Genomic DNA, 23068 nt, shown 5'->3' on the forward strand with positions numbered 1-23068 from the left:
AAAAGGAAGAAAGGGAGGGAGGAAAGGAGTGAGGGAGGGAGTGAGGAAGGAAAAAAACTTCTTAACATATTTATTATGTAAGCCATTTTTTTAAACGAAGAGCTGAAGATATATGATTAATCACCAGCCATGTTGATCAGATCAATAAAATATAAAAGAGGAAATAATTCTCCTTAATTCTGTGTCTGCTAGATTTTTCTGAAGAGTTTTTCCTTTCCACATATAGGTGATCAAAACTAAATTTATTGCTTGGTTTATATATTTGACTGTTCAGTCTCAAGTTCTTTGCCATTTGATTTATGACTTCTGCTTTGTTAATAGAAATTGAACAGAATGCCTCAGTTTCCTTATTTTCAAAATAAAAGAATTATACTAAATTAATCTCCTGCTCTATGACCTGTGTCCATAAAAAGGTTAAAGCATATTTATATAACTACAATGGCTTCCAATAATCTACACTGAATTTTAGGCGGAATTCCAAAATTATATAGGACTAATGCACATAAAGTAATAGTTATTTTTTCCCATATGGAATCATTTAATATTTTTATGTTATTGGGAAACTTTCAAATTCCACTTTAACTTTCTTAAGCCTTGCAAGACTTTTGCAATTAATCCTTTAATAATGGGAAAAGAAAGTTTCTGAAAGAAAATAATTTTTCCCTGGTTTACTAAATGATATTTATATATTTTTAAAATTGTATATTAGGTAAAAACCCATGTATTATATAATGAAGGTACAAAGTTGATTTCCTTTCCTTTCTGAAGAAGTCAATTCAGTGATGGTAAGACACATGTATTTATGTAGATTTCTTGATTAGTTGAAAAAGAATGAACTTATTTAGAAAATACCTTTTGTTTGAAGACTACTCCACAATTACAGTAATTACAAATTCATCCAGATTACACAAAATACTGCCTATACTTTGCAAAAAAAATTTCAGCTCGTGTAGATACCACATATATTATAGTTTATTTGATACTTAAGTTTTAATGAGAGTCAGATGCTTATATGGAATATTTTAGGTTAGAATTTTCAAAACCTGAATATAGTGATTTAAAATGGTTTCCTATTTTTTGATGATTTAAGTTACATGAGTCAAACATTTCCAGTCATATTGTGGTATTTATCCCCAAATATTTTTTCTGTCTTCCAAACCTAGAATCAGTATATTTGTTTGATTTTCCCTAACAAGTTGAATCTGTACATTGAGTAAAGGATGAAGGGGGGATGAGGGGAGACTGGGGCTTTACCTTTTGAAGTGTAAGCCATTTGTCTGGGGCAATTCTAATAAATAAAAGCATTTTTCCCTTTACCTTGAATGCAATTAAAAATATATCTCTAAATGCCCCATAACAATATAGTGATATGATATCTTTGTCCCTTTAATATTTATAAATAGAACTGAAATCTTATTCATTCATGTTGTCAACAAACATTATTAAGTATTTACTATGTGATAGACATTACTGTGTCATTCTGTGCTAAGTTCTGGACATAGAAATAAAAGGAAAAGGAAACATAGCCCTCTCCCCTCAAGGAACTTACAATGTAATGGGAAAGACAATAAAGAATGAAAGGAGGAGGTGTGATAGAGGAAGGTACCCAAGTTGGGAATGATGGCAAAGTCCAGAGATTCAGAAGTGGATTCAGGAAAGGAATGATGGATGGCTTGGACCTTTCTAAAAATGGAGATTTTAAGAAGAATTTGCTAAGGAAACAAAGGGGCCACAAAAGTGGAGAGATCTTCCAGGGTAAGAAGTCCAGGGGCAAAGGGATGTTCTGGTGCAGGTAGGTAAGAAAAAAAAAAAGAAAGTAAAATACAGTCAAGCTAGAAAATTTTATAGAAAAAAGATAGTAAAATATAGTCAAGCTAGAAGAATTTATAGAAAAAAATTGTAGAAAATTTAGAATCATAATGAATGGAGACAGCTTAAAAAATGAAAGATACTAGAATAAAATTGTTGGGATATAGATTTAGGGCTTAAAGTTACCTCAGTATCTTAGAGGCTGTCAAATTGTCTTTTTTATTTCATAAACAAGAAAAGTGAGACCCAGAGAGATTTTCTAAATTTGCACAGCTTGCAGTTAGTTATTTATTGTATTATGGAAACATTCTTCCTTCATTATCACCTGAAAAAAATGAGGAATTCTGCCATAAGAGGAAGCCAGTGATGGCAGAGACAATAGAAGTGATTTATCACATGAAGAAACAGTGAGTGGCTCATGACATAATAATAATGGACAATACAGGAATTATCTGATTATATAAATGGTGTGCCAAAGGACCAACAATGTCTTCCTAGTTGTTCAGAACTGAAAAATGGCAAACTTGGGGTTGGTGGGTCTGATATTCATTGGATCTGTTTTCTTGCCATGGATAGTGAACAAAAATGGGGAGGAATGTGTAATAGTCTTCTCTAACATGTAATGTTCTCTGAGAGCAGGTTTCTTGGGGTGCTTCTGGGAGCAGCTTTCCTTTCAGTTCAGTATTTAACTTTCTTAGAGGCATTCTGTGTTCTGAGAGCTTGAGCTCTGGTTTCTGAATCTCCCGGACTGAATCCTGGTTGAGGTTCCTATCTTATATATGCTCTTTTAAAGATGTGAATCTTGTGGAATTATAGTAAGTACTAAGTACATGTACTGAACTAGAGAACTGTTAAGCATGATGCTAAACACCCATTGTCTCTATCAATTCCACTGACTTAGCACCTTGTTTCAAGTTCTGGCCCATAATCCAAATGAGTAGATGTTTTAATGAGAAACTTTCTCTCCCTTAGCATAAGACACTACTCTGAAAGAAAAACCTGATAGGGTAGTAGGTTCTAGCAATAAGAAGTTACACATTTTACCTGTAAAATAACAGATTTGTCCTTCCTAAAGTGTTTGTTTGATATTATGTAGTCATTAATGTAACAATCCTATGTAAAGGCTCTAACATTGTTCTTCTTGCCTTGTTTGTTCAGGCTTATGGGAAAGGAGCCAGAAGAAAAAATAGATTTAAAGGATCTGATGGAAGCACCTCATCTGATACTACCTCAAACAGTTTTGTCCGTCAGGTAAGGTATCATTTTGATGTTTTTTAAAAGTATTTTGAAAATATCGGTTGATTGTTGTCCTTTATTCTCAAGGAGGATCAAAATGATATCACTATGCTGGACTTAAGCTACAGATTGTCTGACTATGGCTGAAAATATATTGCCTAGGTTTTTTAAAAAGTCATTTTTCCTTGCCAGGATAGGGAAAGGAGTTTGACATTGATATGATTTGAGAGAAATACTGATATAAGGCTTTACACTTTCCAATGCAGAAATTCCTCAGAAGAGAATTACTAAAACCTTCTAAAAACATGTTTCTATGCAGTCTATTTCATATGAGATGGTGTCAAAATGGGAAGATATGATTAACAAATATTCTATTCTTTTCACTAGCTGACATCAAGCCAGAGATTTCTGTGTAAAAGTCTTCATACCTAAAGCCAGTTGACTAATTTTTTTTCCCTTTTAAATTCTCTTTTCCCCACTATATACTTGTCATGAGAAATGAAAAAAAAAATACCATGAATACAATGTGGGTTCTCCCTCCCCCTCCTTAATCATGTGATCTCTGTGAGTGAAAGTCTAAATACAAAATGCTAACATATCTCATCTTTAAGAATAAAGCTCAACAGTTGCTGAATTTGTATATTTCCTGGTATAGAAGTGGCCAACATTTGCTTTCCCACAAGATAACTTTAGTTTGATTTTGTGTTCTTAGTGGTTAATTATATGTATGTCTATAGTGCCCAGAATTGAAGGATAAATTGTAAATAGAAAAGTCAAAAATTATGTAATATAATGACAACTGTATATTAAGAGAGCCAGTCCATGGGGGAATTAATAAAAATGGAAAAAATACAAAAGGTAAAAATCATCAACTACTTGTATTAAACATGGGAGTTTTATTAAATGTAATCTTCTTATAACATGGAATTTAATATATCCTGTGTTCCTCTGGGACTCCATGTCAGAATAAATTGACCTTATTTATAAGGGGTCCTATAATATTGACCTTGAGGCATATGTGCAGCAAGAAAGGAAAATTAGACTCCTTCCTTGGCAAGCTTTACAGTATTCTGCAGCTTTCTGAGATAAAGATGTATTTTTCATTATTTTTTTCTAGTTAATCTTTATTCTGTCAGCACTGCTTTGACAAGCTACAGAACTGCTACCAAGAAACTGAAGAGTAATAGAAAAGAAAGAGTTTCCTGACACTATTTGCAAAATGAATAATTGGCAAAACAAAAAAACATCATTTGAACTAATCAACCATTATTTTAGAGAATGTCTTTAAAATGCTCTCCTTTTTCTCCCAGTTCTCAAGCAATGGGCTTATCACATGGTTTTTCTTAACTTAAGAGATTCCCATTAATCTTTACCATTTCACTGTGGTTAAGATAAAGCAGATAGAAGTGCTGGTGTTGGTAGACATTTTGCTAGCATCTCTGATCTCTAGTTTTTCCTCTGATAACAGATTCTGATATCTCTATGACTTTGGTGTGGGGGTGTGGGGGGAGGTGTGAAGAAGGATTGGAGAAAGGAAGAAAAAATAAAAAATAAATGTATATGATAACATTATTGTATGTTATGTGATAAAATTATTATATATTTATAACACTTTTCCAGTATCATGTGCAATCATCTTTTTGAAATGCTTGTTTTATTTTATATATTGAAAATTAAAATTTTAAATACTTGATTTTTTGTTTTGAGAGACAATTTGGGTTAAGTGACTTGGTAAGTGTTAAGTGTCTGAAGCCAGTTTTGAACTCAAGTCCTCCTGACTCCAGGGTCAGTACTCTAGGCACTCTATAATCTAGCTGCCCCCAAATATAAAAAATACTAACGGGATTAAGGATAAGGGTAGAGCCTGAGCCTATGATTTCCTTGGAATAGGGAACTCCTAGGTGAGGTAATTCTCTCTACTAATACCAGTTAGCATCTTCTTTGGAATTTATATTCTTAGAGGATTGTGATTCACCCCTAAATTATCCAACCAGTATGTGTTATAGGCTGAAATTGAACCCACTATTCTTGGCTTTGAGGACAGTTAACCCTCTCCTGTGCATTACTGCTTCTCTGATAATGTTACTAAACTTGAATTCATGAGTCCTGGTACTTAATTCTGAAAACCAGAGAGTCTTCTTTTCTTAAAAGCAATGCAGCATCCTGATTTTAAAACACATTATTGTGGTTCAGTTGTTTTCAGTTGTGTCTGCTTTTTGGTGATTTCATTAGGGGTTTTCTTAGGCAAGATAGTAGAGTGGTTTGCTATTTCTTTCTCCAGATCAGATGAGGAAAACTGAGGCAAACAGGTTTAAATGACTTATCCAAAAAATTACACAGCTAGTATGTGTCTGAGGCTGGATTGAACTAAGGAAGATGAATTTTCCTGATTCCAAGCTCAGGGCATTTTCCACTGTGCCATTTGGGAATCATGATTTCCTAGGTGGTTTCATTTACACAATTTTGAATGTTGTAGCAATGGAGAAGATACAAATTCTAGATTACAACTATGTCATCATAACTATATGCTTTGTGTACATATTCTTAAATAAAATAGGTACACCTGAAAATATAAATTATAATATATACTGTAGTACAGAGACATACTTAGAGAAAATTAAATCTATAATTTCCTAACTTTATTGTCTGGGTATTGTTAGGGCTTCAATTTGTCTGTGCCATTTGTTTATATATGTTTCACATGCACAACAAAACCACAGCATTAGATAGTCTTTAAAAATTGGAAAATTTTGTGAGGCTGTCTCACCATGCTTGGTGGTCTCTTTTATACTCATGTCTGGAATAATTAAATCAGCAAGGGTTTTACTGTAACTATTTCTTACTTACAATTAATTGAAATCCCTTGAAATAAGAGCCTGAGATTATGCTCATCAAGACCTGGCAAGTGCTATTTGGATCTGATTGCATTTATTTTTTTTAATTTCCATTTTAACATTTATATTCATATGTATGTGACATCTCAATTAAAGGGACCTGTTGAGAGGACCATTCATCTTGAGCAGATGGTTTTCTGCTTTTAGGCTGCAAACAGAAGGACTATTTCAGTGAAAATTGTTATCAATGAGGTTTGATTTTATCAACAAGCCAAGCTGGAATTAATGCATCATCAATTTTTTTAAAATTCAGTGATAATTTTAAAAATAAGGGCATGGGGCCCTGAGGTGATGCAGTGGATGGAACTCCAGCTCTGTAGTCAAGAGGACTTGGGTCCAAATCCGGCCTCAAACAATTACTGTTGTATGATGCTAGGCAAGTCACTTAACCCCCAACTGGCTCCCCAGAAATAAAATAAAAATGAGATCACAATATGGGGTCACAGATTTAGAACTGAAAGGAACTAAATATCATCAAGAGCAAGTCTTTTATTTAATGGATAAGGAAACTGAGGTAAGAAACATTGTGATTTGCCCATAGTTACACAAGTTATAATGTCAAGGATAGGATTAAAAGCCATATTTTCCAAAGCTATCATGAAATCATAGAAAAATGATAACTTTCTCCCAGCCTCTAAAATACCCACTTGGACTCAAGACTGGAGTTGTGATGTAGGAACCAAATTTGATTCTAGTATTGGGTCAGAGGTACTTAGTCACAAGAATTAAGTACCTCATATAGACACATGTAGCATATTATATTATATTGATTATATATATGAATCTTGATTATGAATATTTTACAATGTTCTATTATTATATAATAATATATTAGCATAGTAATATTGATCTACATTTTGTTTTTGAGAAATCTTGGCCTAGGACATCATACAAAAGCAGAAGAGGTGTTCTGCATATTCTTAAAGGACTAGAAGGAAGAGTTAGTTGTAGGTATTATATTTGTTTTAATATTTCAAATGTACACTTCTTTCTCTAACACTTTTCTCTCTCCCTTTCCCTCTGTCTCTTCCTCTCCCTCTCTCCCTTCCTCTCTTTTTCTCTTTCCCTCTCTCCCTTTTTCCCTCCCTCCCTCCTTTTCTCCTCCTCTCCTTTTCCCCCATTCCCTCCCTTTCTCCTTCCTTCCCTCCCCCTCTCCCTCTCTCTCCTTTCTTTCCTCCCTCTCTGTCTCTCTCTTTGTCTTTCTCTGTCTATCTCTCTGTCTGTCTCTCTTTCTCACCATGTAGAAAACTGTTGTATATGCTTACTGCCTTGAAGCTAGACTCCATATGTAGCTGATATTTTATCTAAATCAATTCCTGTTTTGAGCTCTAGTTCAAGTAGTTTCCTGTACCATTATAAGCATTATTACTTGCTTAGAGATCCAGATGTGTAAAACCTGAATAAAAATGCATATGGTACCAGAGGAAAGACCATTGAATAAATGGAAAAAATAATAAATGTTTTTATTAAACTATTACCTCTGGAAGAAGAAGTCTGGTAGAAAGCTTGGCCAAGATCACTTTCCTTTTCACTGCCCCTTTGTCCTGAGTGATCTTAAATTTGAGTTAGCTTTGAAATCCTATCAGTTGTTCTTGGCGTCTGACTCAGTCCTTCTCATGGGTTTTTCTACTTGGATAATCCATGAAGTTGAGAAGATAAAGAGTAACACTTATATCTCTGGTTTCAGATTAGATCCAACATGAGAGAGTAGGATAGAGAATGGTCTTCAAAGTCAAGGAGACATGTTTTCAAGTCCCAGATCTTACGCAGAGTAGCTGTGGGACTCTGGAAAAGTCATTTAACCTTATTAGGCAAGTCTCTAAAACTAGAGTTGGAGATAAGGTATTGAACTGCTTTTACTAAAGGAAGTTTTCTCATTTGGGAATAAAATTACAGGTCCATTCCTTACTCCTATTCCAGAGTTACCATTAATGAACATTCAATAATCAGTTAGAATTAAATGTGGCTTTTTAATACTGTAATTCAATGAGTAGAATAGCTCAACCTTTGTGAGAATGAAGTTCTCCCTTAACATGCTATAAACATAAGCATGATGAAAATTAGTCCTTAAGTAATATCACATGGAATCATGATTGTTTCGAATCCTTAACCATCATATTGTCAAATAGTCTGTGATTTTTTGGTGGCAATTCCTTATACTGAATAATTGAATATTATCTATGGGCATATAAATTGATTGTATATTACTTATTGTGATTAATCAGCAAATATTTATTAATATTAATGAATTAAAGGTGTTTGCCCAAAACTGCAGACACAAAGACAAAAACAAAAATTATTGCCCTCAGGGAGCTTATTTTCTACAATAAGCAGTTTTTAAGTCTGGAAAACCCATATTCCTAAAAAAAAAAAAAAAAAACCCTTTTCTTTTTTAATCTGTGCTTCCAAAACGGAAGAGAGTTAAACTTGTTTCATAAGATATTACAAAGCCCTGTTCCCTGCCCCCAAACAAAACAACACAGAGTTCTAAACATCCTCCAAGGGCTGTTGCAGGAGGAAATACAAGAAAGGATAATATTATAAATTATTTCATGAGGATTTGGGAGGACAAGGTAATTTACTGGGTGGAATAGGTGGAGAAGGAAAGCCGGGATTGAAAGATCACACTTTTGTTCATCTTCTTTTAGTCCAATTGTGCAACCACAACCAACTGCACAAATTCTTTGGTATTGCCAAGGTCAGTGAAAACTATGTGCATCTGCAAGTAAGCATTGGTCACTAAAGCTCAGGCGGGGGTGGGGGTAGTGTTAGGATCCATAGCTCACTCTTTTGGCCCAGTTTTCCCCTTCTTGTGTGTTTTCTGCTTCTTTAAAGCCACGTGCTTTCCCTGGCTACATTCATTTACCTGGCAACTTTCCTGAGATGAACACCAAATGCTAGGAGGACCACTGCCAGCTTTGTTTTATTTTGATGAAAGAACGACATGGCAACATGTTTCATTCAGATTGCCTTGTTGAGCGAGCCATCCTAGATGTGCACCCCATGACATCCAGGGTGGTTCATTTTCAAAGTCGTCCTGTTGGATCGATCCAGGACCATTTGGGAGTGGAATGGGACTGAGGAGGAGAAAACTAATTCCCCATTCCATAACCAGTATTTTAAGGCCTTTGAAGTGCCAGTTAGTTTGTTGCCGGAGGTTAACAGGAGAAAGACTCTGAATCTGATCTGGTTTGTGCATACCGACATATGTTGTGGTTGTAACAAAATAATCCTGTAGCTTCCAAGGGTTTCCAGGATACAAATCAGGCTGACAAAATGGAATGAACTAAATATTTAACAGAAAGTGGTATGACACTTTGGAACCACGGTATTCTAAACAAATTCCACCAACTCCCAGTATCGTGTCCTTGATTATGTTTTTCTGGATCTTATATTAATTCAAATTTTATTTTAAATACTAATGATTAAATACAAAGCTACACTGTCTCTTTTTTCCCCCTCAAATTTTTGTTTTGCAAAGACAGATTAAACAGTGATAAAGATTACAGACTCCAGGCCTGCTTAAACCAATATGCTCAAGGTTTGATAAATCTTTCAGCCTTTAAATATTGGCTTGGTGCCTTCTTAGGCTGGTTTCAGTCACAAACATTACCATAAATAATAATACAGTGAATTTATTAGCATTATTCTTTTCTGCAAATTTCTTGCATTTACTGACCAGATTTTATGAATGGTGGAACTTATATTTTATGGTGTCAGGAGGGCTGCTTTAAATTTTTTTTTAATTTTACAAATGTTTGCCTAATACTAGCAGTGAACAAACTAAACATATATAAACATGTAGAATATATTTTACATATACATATATATTCATTGTTGAAAACTTAATTTTTAAAAGACATTAAAGCATATCAATTTATTTATTGTGCTTAGATATACTTAGTTTTTAAAGACCAAATTTTAAAATAGATTTTCTCTTTGAAGAAGGAAAGGGCATGATTATACAAATAACTTCTGAGAAATGCTTTTCCCAAATTGGTTTATTAGAGTGTTAGATCTTCTCTTCTATAAACAAGGCCATTCTTCCAATTGCTAAAAATAATTGAGTATATCAAGACATGTAATCTTTTCTATTTGTCTTTTTCATTAAGATAAAGAAAATCATTTTTAAAAAATTCCAGCCTCATTTCTGCATATGTGATATTACCACTACTAATTATAACTTACATTTAATTTTTTACAGATACTATAGTAACTCCACAAGATAATGCTAGTATTATTAGCCTGTTTTTATTGATGAGAAAACTGAGGTATACATAAAGAGGGACAGTGATTTGAGTAATATGTCTTAAATTATCATGCACTTTCTCTCTTCTCCTGTTCTTCACTGGGACAAGCCTTGTAAAGTTTAAGATTTTACAAATTTAAAAGAAAAAAAAACTCAATTAATAGATCAATCCAGAGTTCATCCAGAGTAGGATATATAAAATATCTGAAAAAAAAAAAAGAGTGCTAGAAAATACCTCATTCAGAGCAGAGCCAGGAGATCATTATATACTTCAACAAAAATACTATAAGATGATCAATTCTGATGGATCTGGCTATCTCCAGCAATGAGATGAACCAAATCAGTTCCAATGGAGCAGTAATGAACTGAACCAGCTACACCCAGGAAAAGAACTCTGGGGGATGACTAAGAACCATTACATTGATTTCCCAATCCCTATATTTTTGCCTGCCTGCATTTTGGATTTCCTTCACAGGCTAATTGTACAATATTTCAGAGTCTGATTCTTTTTGTACAGCAAAATAACAACTTGGTCATGTATACTTATTGTGTATTTAATTTATACTTTAATATATTTAACATGTATTGGTCATCCTGCCATCTAGAGGAGGGGAAAAATTGGAACAAAAAGTTGGCAATTGTCAATGCTGTAAAATTACCCATATATATAACTTGTAAATAAAAAGCTATTTAAAAAAAAAAAAGAAAATACCTCATTCATTTATATACTGTAGCCATGAGGGCCCTGTCCTCTAAAGTTTCAGAATGTCATAGTGAATTGACTTCTCTGTGGTATTCATACCTGGTATCAAATAAAATGATCTGTATAATAGGGAGAAGGGTGAGGAAGGAAAGATGTCTCAAGTTGCTCTGCCTCAGACCAGAATCTGTGAGCCAAATCTTATCACAGACCATTGACCTGCCAGTATTCTCTATCAGAAGATTACTTCCTTTTAATTGGCCATTTCTGTTAGCACCTAAGAGTTCCACAGAAGATCTTGTTGTCCAGGTTTTATTTGCTGTATCACAATTCCTTAAGTATTTATTAAACACCTTATACATCTGCAAGGCAAAATAAAAAATAGTTCTTGTCTTCAAAAAGCCTGTATTTTACTCTTTGATATGGAAGGGATTTGAAAAATGATTTAATCCAACCCTTTCATTTGCTAAGTGAAAGAACCAAGACTTAATGGAAGTGACTTGGAATCAAAACTTGAAACGACTTCTGAATCTAAACCTGAGGAAATAGAGACTTTGACCTTGGGTAGAAGGCATAAGAAATTCATCCAGTGATGGAAAGAGACATGCATCACCCCAGAGCAAAGATGTCCCTGTCAGAAATCACATTGTCAACACTTCCTAGAAATTATTTGATGGACCAGATCAAGGCTTCTTAAACTTTTTCCACTTGTGACCCATTTTCGCCCAAGAAATTTTTACATAAACTTGGGTACATAAAATAGACATATGAAACATCATAATTTCACAACCCTCATGATCCTATAGTTACATGATCCCAAATGGGGTTGAAATCCACAGTGTAAGAAGCTTTGGACTAGATAATAGGCAGGGGCTACTGTCGTAGGTTTAGAAAATGAGTAGGTACTCTATGGTGGTCTGTTGTTTCTGTGGTGACTTATTGATTAACTGAGTTGTGAAAGTGGGTTCAGATCCATGAAGTTAGACTTGTGTCTGAGAGTGTAATCTTAATAGGTGATTTATGTGGTTTAGTTCTTCATGGGGAAAGTAAATTTAGAAATGGTAAAGTAAAGGAGTCAATCCTTTCCCAATGCCTCCCTTCTCTTTCCCCTTTTGGTGAATTATTGTTATCTCTCAGTTGCATGGCATTTGGTGAGAATTTATTTAGCAACTGATAGATTCCAAAAGAACCCTTCTAAAAACTCTAAATTCTTCAAAATTATACATTTATCAATTAAACCCACTTACATTATCTGTTGTATCTTATTCATTACTACAGGGGATTAACAGTAAAGAATGGGAATGGAAAAGGTACTTTCTACCCTTCAGATGTAATTTCTAATAATTAGCCATCCCCCCCTCCCCTTTTTTTATTCCTTTTTTCTTTCCCTTTCTCTATTTTAAGGCCCAAAGTCAATAATCATATTATTTTAAGAAGTAGAAGAAATCCTTTTCTAGTTTTTCTTCCTGCTCTTTTTTTTTCTTTTTATAGTTAAAAAATAATTGATGAATTAGGGAATTAGGATTTATCTTGTAACTTTGGGGCTTATAACATTCCCACTGTTTTTATTTATTTAGATTTCCATGTCAGGTAGCAGTGGTTTGCTTTCCATTTAGAGGAGAGAAGTTCTTAAGAGTTCCACAAACTGCCCCTTTTCCCCCAATCTTAAGTACAAGGAAATACAGCCTTAATAGCTTAAAACTGCAGCAAGACTTTGGGGACATCTTGAAACTGTTGATCATTGTTTTTCATTATAATTGGTTTCTATTATAATCTCTATACATTTAAAAACATTACTCTGAGAAGGTTATCTATAAGCTTTGCCAGACTGCCAAAAGCAGTTCATAATGAAAAAAAAAAAAAAAAAAAAAAAAAAAAAAAAGGTTAAAAACACTGACTGAGAAGGAAAACTAGAGTTTCCAATTTGGCACTTTGGCTCCCTCCTCTCCCAAAACACACACCTTCCTATTTGTCCCTATCCATTCTGGGGTATTGTGATCTCACCAGGTTTTCTCTTTATTATTGTTTTTAATGAGGCTTTAACTTCTCTGGCCCATGTGTTTTCTTTATAAACTGTTATGCCTTTTATAACCTCAAGGTTTACTACTGTTCTAGTTTCTCATTGCCATTAAAAGAACTTTGTTCCACTTCAGTTTTACCCAGATGTTACTGCCGAAAATTGGAAGAAGGCCAATTCTTGTTCTTTGGTTTTGTCTTCCTAAACTTTTCTTTTAAGCAATAGATGGTATAGCCACCTCTCAGTCGATGATTTTTGAATCCTATGACTTTAACATTTTTATTCCCATTTGAAGTTAGTAATATCACAACCTCACATAGTCCTAGAGTCATCTGCTACTTGACCTCTCCCCAAGAGATTGAGCTCTCCATTCTCATCATATTCATTAGTTCTTCCCTCATACCCCCTGACTGTTCCAGGGAAAATTCAATTTTTTCTTCTACTGAATTTCCTCCTCTCCAAAAAAGGGAATCAGTTTTTATAAAAAATACCTCGTATGCAAACATGAATTGGTTATGAGATAGGTATTTAATTGCTGAGGGCAGCTAGGTGGCAGAGTGGATAGTGCCAGTCCTGCAATGAGGAAGACTCATTTTCATGAGTTCAAATTTCACCTCTGACACTTGCTAGCTGTGTGACTCTGGACAAGTCACTTAATCTTGTCTGCCTCAGTTTCCTCATCTGTAAATGAGTTGAAGAAGGAAACGGCGAACCACTCTTAACTTTGCCAAGAAAATCCTAAACAAGTTCACAAAGAGTTGGAAACAATGGGACACGAAAAACAACAAAGTTTATTCCTACACAGGAAGAGGAATGTTGAACATAAAAGGATCACAAGACACAATTAACAAAACAGTTTAAATAGGCTCTCCAAACTCCTTTTGTAGCCAGGTTACGATCTGTTGGGAGCTGGCAATAAGCCTCATCAACACATAATAGAGTTTGGAATTTCTAATAATTAGCCATTTCACATTTGACCTCTTCACTGGACTATTGGGTAATCAAGTAACCATCTTAATCTTGTTTTCCATGAATTTTTCTCTGATGTGAATTTTACATTTTCTATCACTGCTCAGACATGCTTTTCTGGTGGTAGTAAAACTCTCTGATAGTTGTTTCTTCCTGCTTTTGCCCATTATTGCTGTAGAATAAGCCATGTCTTGCTGGTGGGAAATACCCCTAGTGTGACTGCAGGTCTCTGGGTCTTCTAAATTCTCACAAGGCCCTGTACCAAAAGAAAGATGGTAGAGATGGAGTTGGGTCCATCCTGTGCACAGGCTTCCATAGGTAGGGCAGGTTCATAGGCTATAGCAAAACTGGGAGAAAAGCATTGCTTACCAAACCCTCTAGACAGTTTGGAGTCATAATTGCTCTTCAGAAGGAAGAATAGCCAAGAGGCTAGTTACCTCTGTTATATATCCACAGAGTGGACACTCAGCAGGCAATCCTGACTACTCAATCCAGAATGAGTCATAGACCTCTAAAAGCATTTTGTTCCTCCCAAAATTCTCTGCAAGGAATGGCTGTTGCGCATGTTTTCAAAAAGAAGGGCAGGAAGAAATGGATGGCTCCTGATACAGAAGTAAACATTTGAAAAGAGACAAAAACTCTTATGCTAAAAGAAAATAAGTGAATATAAGTTTTTAATCATTAGTTTTACACATAGAATTACACAGTATCCTTTTATTCCTCCTTTTTTTAAAAAGAAAATTGAGAAATCAGCTCAGGGTTTCAAAAATAATATTGTTATAAATACAGTTGAACTGTTCTTGTAATTTAACTTTGATTTCCTTTAATGATTTCAGGTAATTTCCTTAAAATGCCATGAACTATATTATGAGCAACAGCAGATGACATGTCCAAAAGAGAACTTTCACCCTCGGTTGATAAAGATTAAACCTGATCAGTAGTACCAGGAGGGTTGCATTTACCCATTAGAATAAACATTTGGTCTATAGATGTGCATAGCATACAGAGCATTTATTATACATGACCAATGTACTGTTTCATCCTGTGCCTACTGTCTTTTTGGCTGTAGCTTAAGATCCTGTATCACCTACACACCATACTGAAGTCAGGATGATTCCTTATGCTATTTTGTTCCTGAATTTGAGCTTAAATATTTTAAAGCATTGATATAGTTTTTAGACAAAGTTAGAAAGCCTACCTCAGAGATAGGAAAATCTCTTTTCAAGACCAGTCTCACATCCTGATTAGATTAAACCTCTGTAAATTGCAAAACAGTACAAGAAGTTTCCTAAACCAGTGAAATCACAGGCACACACACACATATATGTATGTGTGATATAATTATATATATGTATATAAAATATAGTATGCTTATATATATCTATACATTAGTATGAATTATATATCATGTATGTAATATATACTTACATATAGCATATTACTTTTTATTTTATATAAATTATTTTATTTTTAATTTTTTATATTTTATATTTTTATTTTTAATAACTTATATAAATTACTTTATTTTTTATAATTTATATAAATTATAATTATTTATGTTTATATATAATTTATATAATATGTAGAATACAAGATTTTAACATTTATATAACCTATAACATACATATATTATAGATAATACATGTATTAGTCCATAACATGTATATATAGATATAATATAATGTATTATTAATCTTTCAATTATATGATATATAGAATTATATTCATCATTAATATAATTATACATTACAGTATAATTCTACATAACCATATAGTATATTAGATTACATGGGTTAGATTATATATGTGTGTATATTTATAACATATTTCCCTGTGTATATGGATATATTATATGTGAACCAAAATCAGAGTACATGCCCTAAACAATATTATTTCTTTTTCAAAGTTTTGTTAAAAGTATGCTTACTTTTATTTAAATAAGATTGTCTCAATATCATGAAATTATAGCTGGAAGAGGCTTTAGAAATAATTTAAAGCAGTTCTTTAGCAGAGAAAACCAAAGTCTAAAGATGAAAATACAAAATGCTGCAAAAATTAGTATAATTTAAAACTCTTACTAGCATGTGAAAAAGGTGTGTTATTATATAAAAATAGGGGTACTTTCATTTTTTTTCCTTAGCAAGTTTTAGAATTAGCCGAGTTCTTTAAGTTATAGCTACAGATTTATGAATTTTAAATACAGATGAATAATTAGTTTCTCAAACAGTTCTTCCCAACTATCAAAGAGCACCAATACAAGGGGATGTCATGCATTAGATCAGAATACCTCTTTGGCATATGTAGTGACTTTTGTAAAAGGGCAAGGATTGTCCAAATTCTTGAATTCTTTGATATTTGATATCACAAATTTATAAGGACAAACACTGTGGAAGCCAATTGCTTTGTTCTCTGGAGAGTCATAAAAATTCAATAAGATGTCAGCTGCAGACATGTCTTAGGCAATATCATCACCAACATAAAAGATTGAAGAACTTCCATTGGGAAAAACTTTTTTAAAAATAATTTCCATTGAGGCACTTGTTTATATTTTGGATATAATTTTAAAAGACTTGTTTGTGATAAAAGTCTGTGATAAAAGCATAAATATAATGGTTTTAAAACCCTCAAGACAATCCTTTGGAAACAACAAACTGTTTGAATTCTAATTTCAGCATGAGAAAAATTATGTAAAATATTATTTTTAATTACCACTGTGAGAAAATGTTTCATTTATATAATTAAAGAAATGCTTTTGATTCATTAGCAGTAGGATATTTTGAGTTGTCTCTTCAATAATTGCAATACATTTTTTACTGTTCCATCAACCAATTTCATTTATCATTAATAGCATGTGATAACAAGGAGACTGGCTAGGGTTTATTTTCTATCCATCTAATAGATCAAAGTTAAACATCCTCCATGGGACTGAACCCTGACCTTGTCCTCATTAGCCCTGTGCTATGACCAATGAATTTAACCAATAAGATAACTAATATTTGTGATACATATATGTTTATAAAAGTTTGTAAGTTATGATATTTGAAGATGAAGCTCTGAAAGGAATCCATTCTTCCATTAGACCTAAGTATCATTCTGGTTGCTTTTAGTGTTAACTATTATTATAACTCAGTTTTATATTCTGCTTTCATAATGATGCTTTCTCTTAAACTTTAAGTTACTAAGGAGGACCCCATGGCTATTTGGTTCACTTTAAGTCCTAATACAGTGCATTGGGTAGACACGTATTCCAACAGGACTTTAAATGATAATGTCTGTGGCGAAATGATAGAACACTTTTTCTTCTAACTAGAAAATCATTATCAAACTTTTCACTTTTAATCTTCTTTTAACCTTTAACCAAACCAAATTTGGTTTGGTACATGGAAGGAATTCTGGCTTTTTGGTCAAAGGACATGTGTTCAAATTCCTTTCTGGAACTACTTGTGGAACCTTGTTGTTGTTGAGTTATTCACTTGTGATCATTCTCCATGACCCCATTTGAGGTTTTCTTGGCAAAGATATTGGTTGGCCATTTCTTTCTCCATATGGGACCTTAAATGCCTCAGGTTTCAGTTTTATCCTTTCTTAAATAAAAGAATTGGATTAGATGACTTCTGAACTCCTTTTAGCTCAAGATCTCTGATTTTATTTTCCTGTTATTTCTAGTTCCTCACTACCCATTCTATTGAAATTATAATGAATCATCATAACTTCTTATTTTGAGATTCAAGGGTTCCCCCAATGATAAGTCCCCCCACTTCTTATCTCTCTACAACCTTTGACTTATTGACCCCTTTCTCCTATTGGGTATTCTCTCTCCCTGAGGTCAGACTACTATTCTGTCTCCTTCATAACAGAAATCCTCAGAGGTCTGCCTTCTACTCTCTTTTACTTTCCACTCTATATTTGACAATCTTGTCTAGAAAATCCGAGAGCGGATAGCTTCCAGAGACCTATGAAGATTACCCCCTAGTCCTTAATTTCCCTAGTTTACCTTGATTGCTGATTCATTTGACAAGTGGTTTGTTATTCTCCATAGCATCCTGAAATATAACATTACATAGAGTTAGAAGTCTGGAAGGAATATGGAGCTGATCATAGTGTAGTCAGTTATTATAATGATTTTCTAAATAATCATTGGTGAAAAATGATGTACTCAAATTCACTTAACACTTTGCTTTTAACAACTAGAAATCCCTCTTAAGATAATCAAGACTCTTTTTCCTCCTCTCCTTATCAAAAATAGAGAGCAGCTGCTCTCCAAAATCTTACTTTATCTCATCTTATCTTTGAAGATAATTGCTTAGAAGTCTTCTTACTAAATACATGCTCTGTCTCCAAATTTTTGTTGGAATGAACATTTCCCACACAGTTCATCATTTTTAGCTGCCCCATTCTTCTCTCAGTTCTCCAAAATCACTGCTTTTACTTTCTATACTTCTAGTTAAATGTTGTTAATTTTCTTGGCAGATAACTCGCTAACCATTTAACAAACTCCAATGAATATTTGATGGCTTTCATTATAATGTTTGCATTTATCCATATTAAAGTATGAAAGTCTCAATGAAAATGAATGAGCCAAAAACAAATGGAGATTACATACTTTGGTTAGGTCTCCAGGGAACATAGTGCACTGAACCGTTGTTTAGTTAGACATGATGTCAGTCACTGAAAATTTTGACAGATGTAAGAACTTGGAATAACAAAAATTCAAGACTGTAAAAAACAGACATTTAACATTTTTCACTTGTAACAGACAGAATAGCTACTGTTTTAGACTCATGACAATTAGGCTGTCCATCTGTCAAAGGTTATGTCCCCTATATTACAAAGCAGCATGGCCTTCCCTATGTAATAGCAATGGAGTCTAAAATGGTCTACTTCAATTTAGTATGAAGATCTTCCAGTGGGAAGACAATAGACCACAATTAAGCTAATAATCCTAGAATCACTGGGGGGGGGTTTATTTTATGTAGCTCTAAAGAGTAAAACTAGGATCAATGACCTCAGTCAACAAACATATATTGTGTCTGTGAATGACCTTGTATTTATCTATATTTACTATTATATCTGGGCAGCTAGGTAACACAGTGGATACAGTGCCAGATCCGTAATCAGGAAGATTAATCACCCCGAGTTAAAATGTGACCTTAGATATTTATTAGCTTCATGATTTGCCTCAGTTTCCTCATCTGTAAAATGAGCTGGAGAAGGAAATAGCACACCATGCAATATCTTTGTCAAGAAAATGGGGTAATGCAGAGGTGAATACAACTGAACAATAAGAACTGTCATTCTGTATATATTTATATTTGTACTTGTCATTCCTCATTAGAATATAATTTCATCTTCCTCATTAGAATATAATATGCTCGAGAATAGGAATTGTTTTACAAATATTTCAAAAGTATTTGTATTCCCAACACCTAGCGTAGTGTTGACCTACTTGACATGTGAATGCTTATTAATTGGCTGTAGGAAGTAATATTTCAGCTCAAGAATGATAATTAGAATTGCTCAGTAATAGAATAGGCTATCTCAAAATAATGACTTCTCTGTCACTGATTAGTCTTGAACAAAGACTGAATAACCATTTGTCAGTGACATTGTTGTAGAAATTTCTTCACACAGGAGATTAGATCTCTAGGATTAGTAAGGTTTCTCTCCCAAATGAAAAGTAGTTTCATTTCCCATTCACAAGAAAATGCTTTGATGTGGTCAAGGTGAGAATTGCTTTTGCTATATTCATTTCATATGAACAGGAATTTTCATGAGATAATATTTGTAAAGGGCTTTTATAAACCTGAAAACACTAAATAAATGTTATCTATTATTATTATATGAATCTCATACTTCTATTTATAATAAATGTTACCTATTATTATTATATGAATCTCATACTTCTATTTATATGTTTATACAAGTATCCATTGAATAAGAATACTCACAGTGTGCTAGAAGTGGGTGTTTCAGGACATTTTTCTAGCCTTATTTTATAATAAAGGCAATATGGCATGCTGGAGAAAGAGATGGTTCAAAGCTGATTTGGGTCCAAGTGCCACTTCTGACACATTAAGGCTACCGTGAACCCAGAGAAGTCAATCATTCTAACTTCTGATAACTCTCTAAGAAATAATTTCAGAGAAGGAAATGACCAGCTTTGATAGAGGGAGTTCCCTTTACCATTTAGGTTCCAATTAATGAGTCAGAACAATGAATCCCTTGAAGTGGTCTCATTATTTGGATTCACAATCTGGGTTTACATTGGGTTATAATCAATTACCATATTTTATATAATTATAACTTGAGATATTGTAAATTTAAATATGTGACCACTCCAGGAGAATTCATTATTTGCACTAATTGGATCTTACTTGGGCAAGTGAAATCACAAAGTCCCTATGTTTCTCATTTTTGCATACTAGCTATTCTTTAGATCTTACTTTTCTATCTCCTATCTCCATGACTTGGTGCTCATTGATCCTGGAATGCACAGTAAACCCCTCCCTTATATTTCTCTGTCAAGAATACTTTTTTGGGGGGCAGCTAGTTGGTGGAGTGGATAGAGCACCAGACCTGAAGTCAGGAGGACCTGAGTTCAAATCTGCCCTCTGACATTTATACTTCCTAACTGTGTGAACCTGAGTGAGTCACTTAACCCCAATTGCCTCAGGGGGGAAAAATTTTTAAAGGTTTAACTCAGATATCATCTCCTTTTTCATTCTCTTCTCCTGTCTCCACCTCCTTAAAAAGGTTTCTTCCTTCTCCTAGAACTTTCCTAAAGTACTATAGATCACTTTCCCCCCCTCTATCGCATTTTGTCTTGCATTATGCCTATTTTTAGCTCTTGTATAGCAGATACTTGTATAGCAGATTTTATTTTTATAGCTCCAGAACAAAACACAGTGCTTTATAGGTACATAGGAGAGCCTCCCTTGACATCCATTTATTTGAATAAATCAATTTCAGTTTCAAAAAAAAATTATCTGAATTGAATTTTGTGTGGACATGCACAAACATTTTTGCATGCATTTTTAATGCTCGGTAAATAAAGATCAAATTGGCACTCACTCAGAAATCTTATGTACAGGACAGAGCCTGCAGTTGGCAGTGAATATTAGCGTGATGTAAAAGCTGTAATTGAAAAATGCAGCAGCTGTATATTTCCCCCTGCGCATTCAATATAGCAGAACTGTTGAATGATATAACATCTCTTTCTAGGACCAATTCCCTATCAGAGAATAGTTCCATAAATCCTTCAGAATTTTTTTTTTTGTTCAGTGCTGAGTAAGCTCTTCAGGAAGCACTATGTCTCAACCAAATCAAACAAAGACCTTATTTTCATAGGACTTTTCATTCTGGTGTGGAGAATTTTACAAGGGGATTGTGTTTAATGTCAAATATCCCGTGCCTTTTCATTTTGTTTTAAAGTAGTGTCAAATTGACCCCAGATTCTTTTATTTTATTGTTACTGGACAAGAGCCCTAATTTTTTAAGGTAAGAATCTTTGCATTTCATCTTTAATTAAAGGATACAAAAATGAAGTAGGTCTAAAATAACATCTGCTCACCTTTTTATAGAAAAACAAAGTTTGCAACGTTCTTTTTCTTGCCAATATTATTCTGCCCTGTAAAGGTGTAGGGGTGTGTGTGTGTGTGTTGTCTGTGTGTGTGTGTGTGTGTGTGTGTGTGTGTGTTGTCTGTCTGTGTGTGTGTATGCGCGTGTGTGTGTGTTTAATTAAGGCAAGAAATATCAAGGAAACAGTGTCACATAATAGACAAAAAACATTACCCCTGAAGCAGATGACCTGAGTTAAAAACTGCCTCAGTTGCCTCTTCTGTAAAATTGAAGGATTGGTCCAGATGGCCTCTGACATTCCTTCCTGATTTAGGTCTGTGATCCAGTATAAAATGATTAAAAGGAATGAATTTCTGTTCTTTAAGCAAATGGTTCAACTTCTCAGTGTCTGTGTTCTATAAAATGAAATTATACTGTCTACCTCATAGAGTTATTATAAAGAATAAATGAAATAACATGTTTAAAGCCTACCCTACATTGTTACAGAAGTGTAACTTTTTTGTTAATACATATAATAATTTGATTGATAAGTGATGATAATAATTGATAATAAATCAATTAGCAAAGCAGAATGCAGATAGCTGGCCTCTGGAAATCAGAGGGAATTGGTTTCAAGTCCTGCTTCTAACTCATACTAGCTATGTGATCTGGGGCAAGTCACATAATCTCTAAATGTCCCAGCAACTCTGTAACTCTATATTTGCAAGAAAAGATGGTAAATTGCATTAATACAGGGAGTTGTCTCATTGAGAGCTCCTTACACACCGACATCAAATATCTGATCAAATATACATTATATATAGTAGCACATGGATCTTAAAGTACCCTAAGGAAAGGACTGGGAATTTGTCAACTGAATATCATTCATATTATTAGTGGCAGATATTCAGTAAATTATAAAGAAAGTCTTTAAACTCCATCTTGAAACTGTGTTAGTTTTTTGTCATCATTTTTCCCTTTTTAAAGTTTTGCCAGGAATAACAGTCTAGTTCATTAGTCTATACTTACTGACTCTATTCTCTTCCATCTTTTTTTTTTTTTTTCTTAAAAGAATGTCTCTGTTGTATCCTGGCTGTGAGATCCTAGGTGAATCACTTAATCCCTCAGTACCTCCAGGCAATCCTAACAAAATAAGATTCAGAATATTTTTCATTCTCCTTTGCTAAAGGGAGTTTTCTTAGCACAAATTCCTAACACAACTGAAATCCTAAATCCAGACCAAAAAAGAATTTTTAAATCCTCTTGGGATCATAGCTGGAGTCATTTCTCAGTTCTACAGTGGGGTCTCTAGGCTATTAGGACACAGGAAGAGCAGACCAAGGGATTGATAAAGACAAAATATGAATAACTTTCAGATATATAGTCTGCCTTCCCAAGGGACGGTGCAGACTGTCCCCTATACTACTACTGCATCCTGTTTGCCTTGCTTTATGACTTTCTTCCCAAGGCCTCTCATTTCTATTTCTACAAATAGTGGTAAATTTCCAAGCTAAATTTAGAAGCCAATTTAACTGATAATGCCATTGAACTACTGCAAACTTGCAATGAAGATAGTTAAAAACTATAATATTGCAATACTATTAGCTAGACTAGAAAAACAAAATTGAGTAAGAAAT

The 23068-nt window shown here is 33.8% G+C and overlaps 1 protein-coding gene across 3 annotated transcripts in view; it reads left to right on the top strand.

Annotated features, from left to right (window-relative positions):
- The window catches only part of CACNB2 (calcium voltage-gated channel auxiliary subunit beta 2), a 383626-nt gene that overhangs the window by 16110 nt on the left and 344448 nt on the right, over positions 1-23068 (top strand). For all 3 annotated transcript variants that reach the window (XM_052000736.1, XM_052000730.1, XM_052000732.1), the window contains exon 2: positions 2968-3060. In XM_052000736.1, coding sequence (XP_051856696.1) covers positions 2968-3060 — 93 coding nt within the window. The remainder of the gene's footprint in view (positions 1-2967; positions 3061-23068) is intronic.

Source organism: Antechinus flavipes, chromosome 5 (genome assembly GCF_016432865.1).
Source record: "Antechinus flavipes isolate AdamAnt ecotype Samford, QLD, Australia chromosome 5, AdamAnt_v2, whole genome shotgun sequence".
In the NCBI taxonomy this organism is placed as follows: Eukaryota; Metazoa; Chordata; class Mammalia; order Dasyuromorphia; family Dasyuridae; genus Antechinus; species Antechinus flavipes.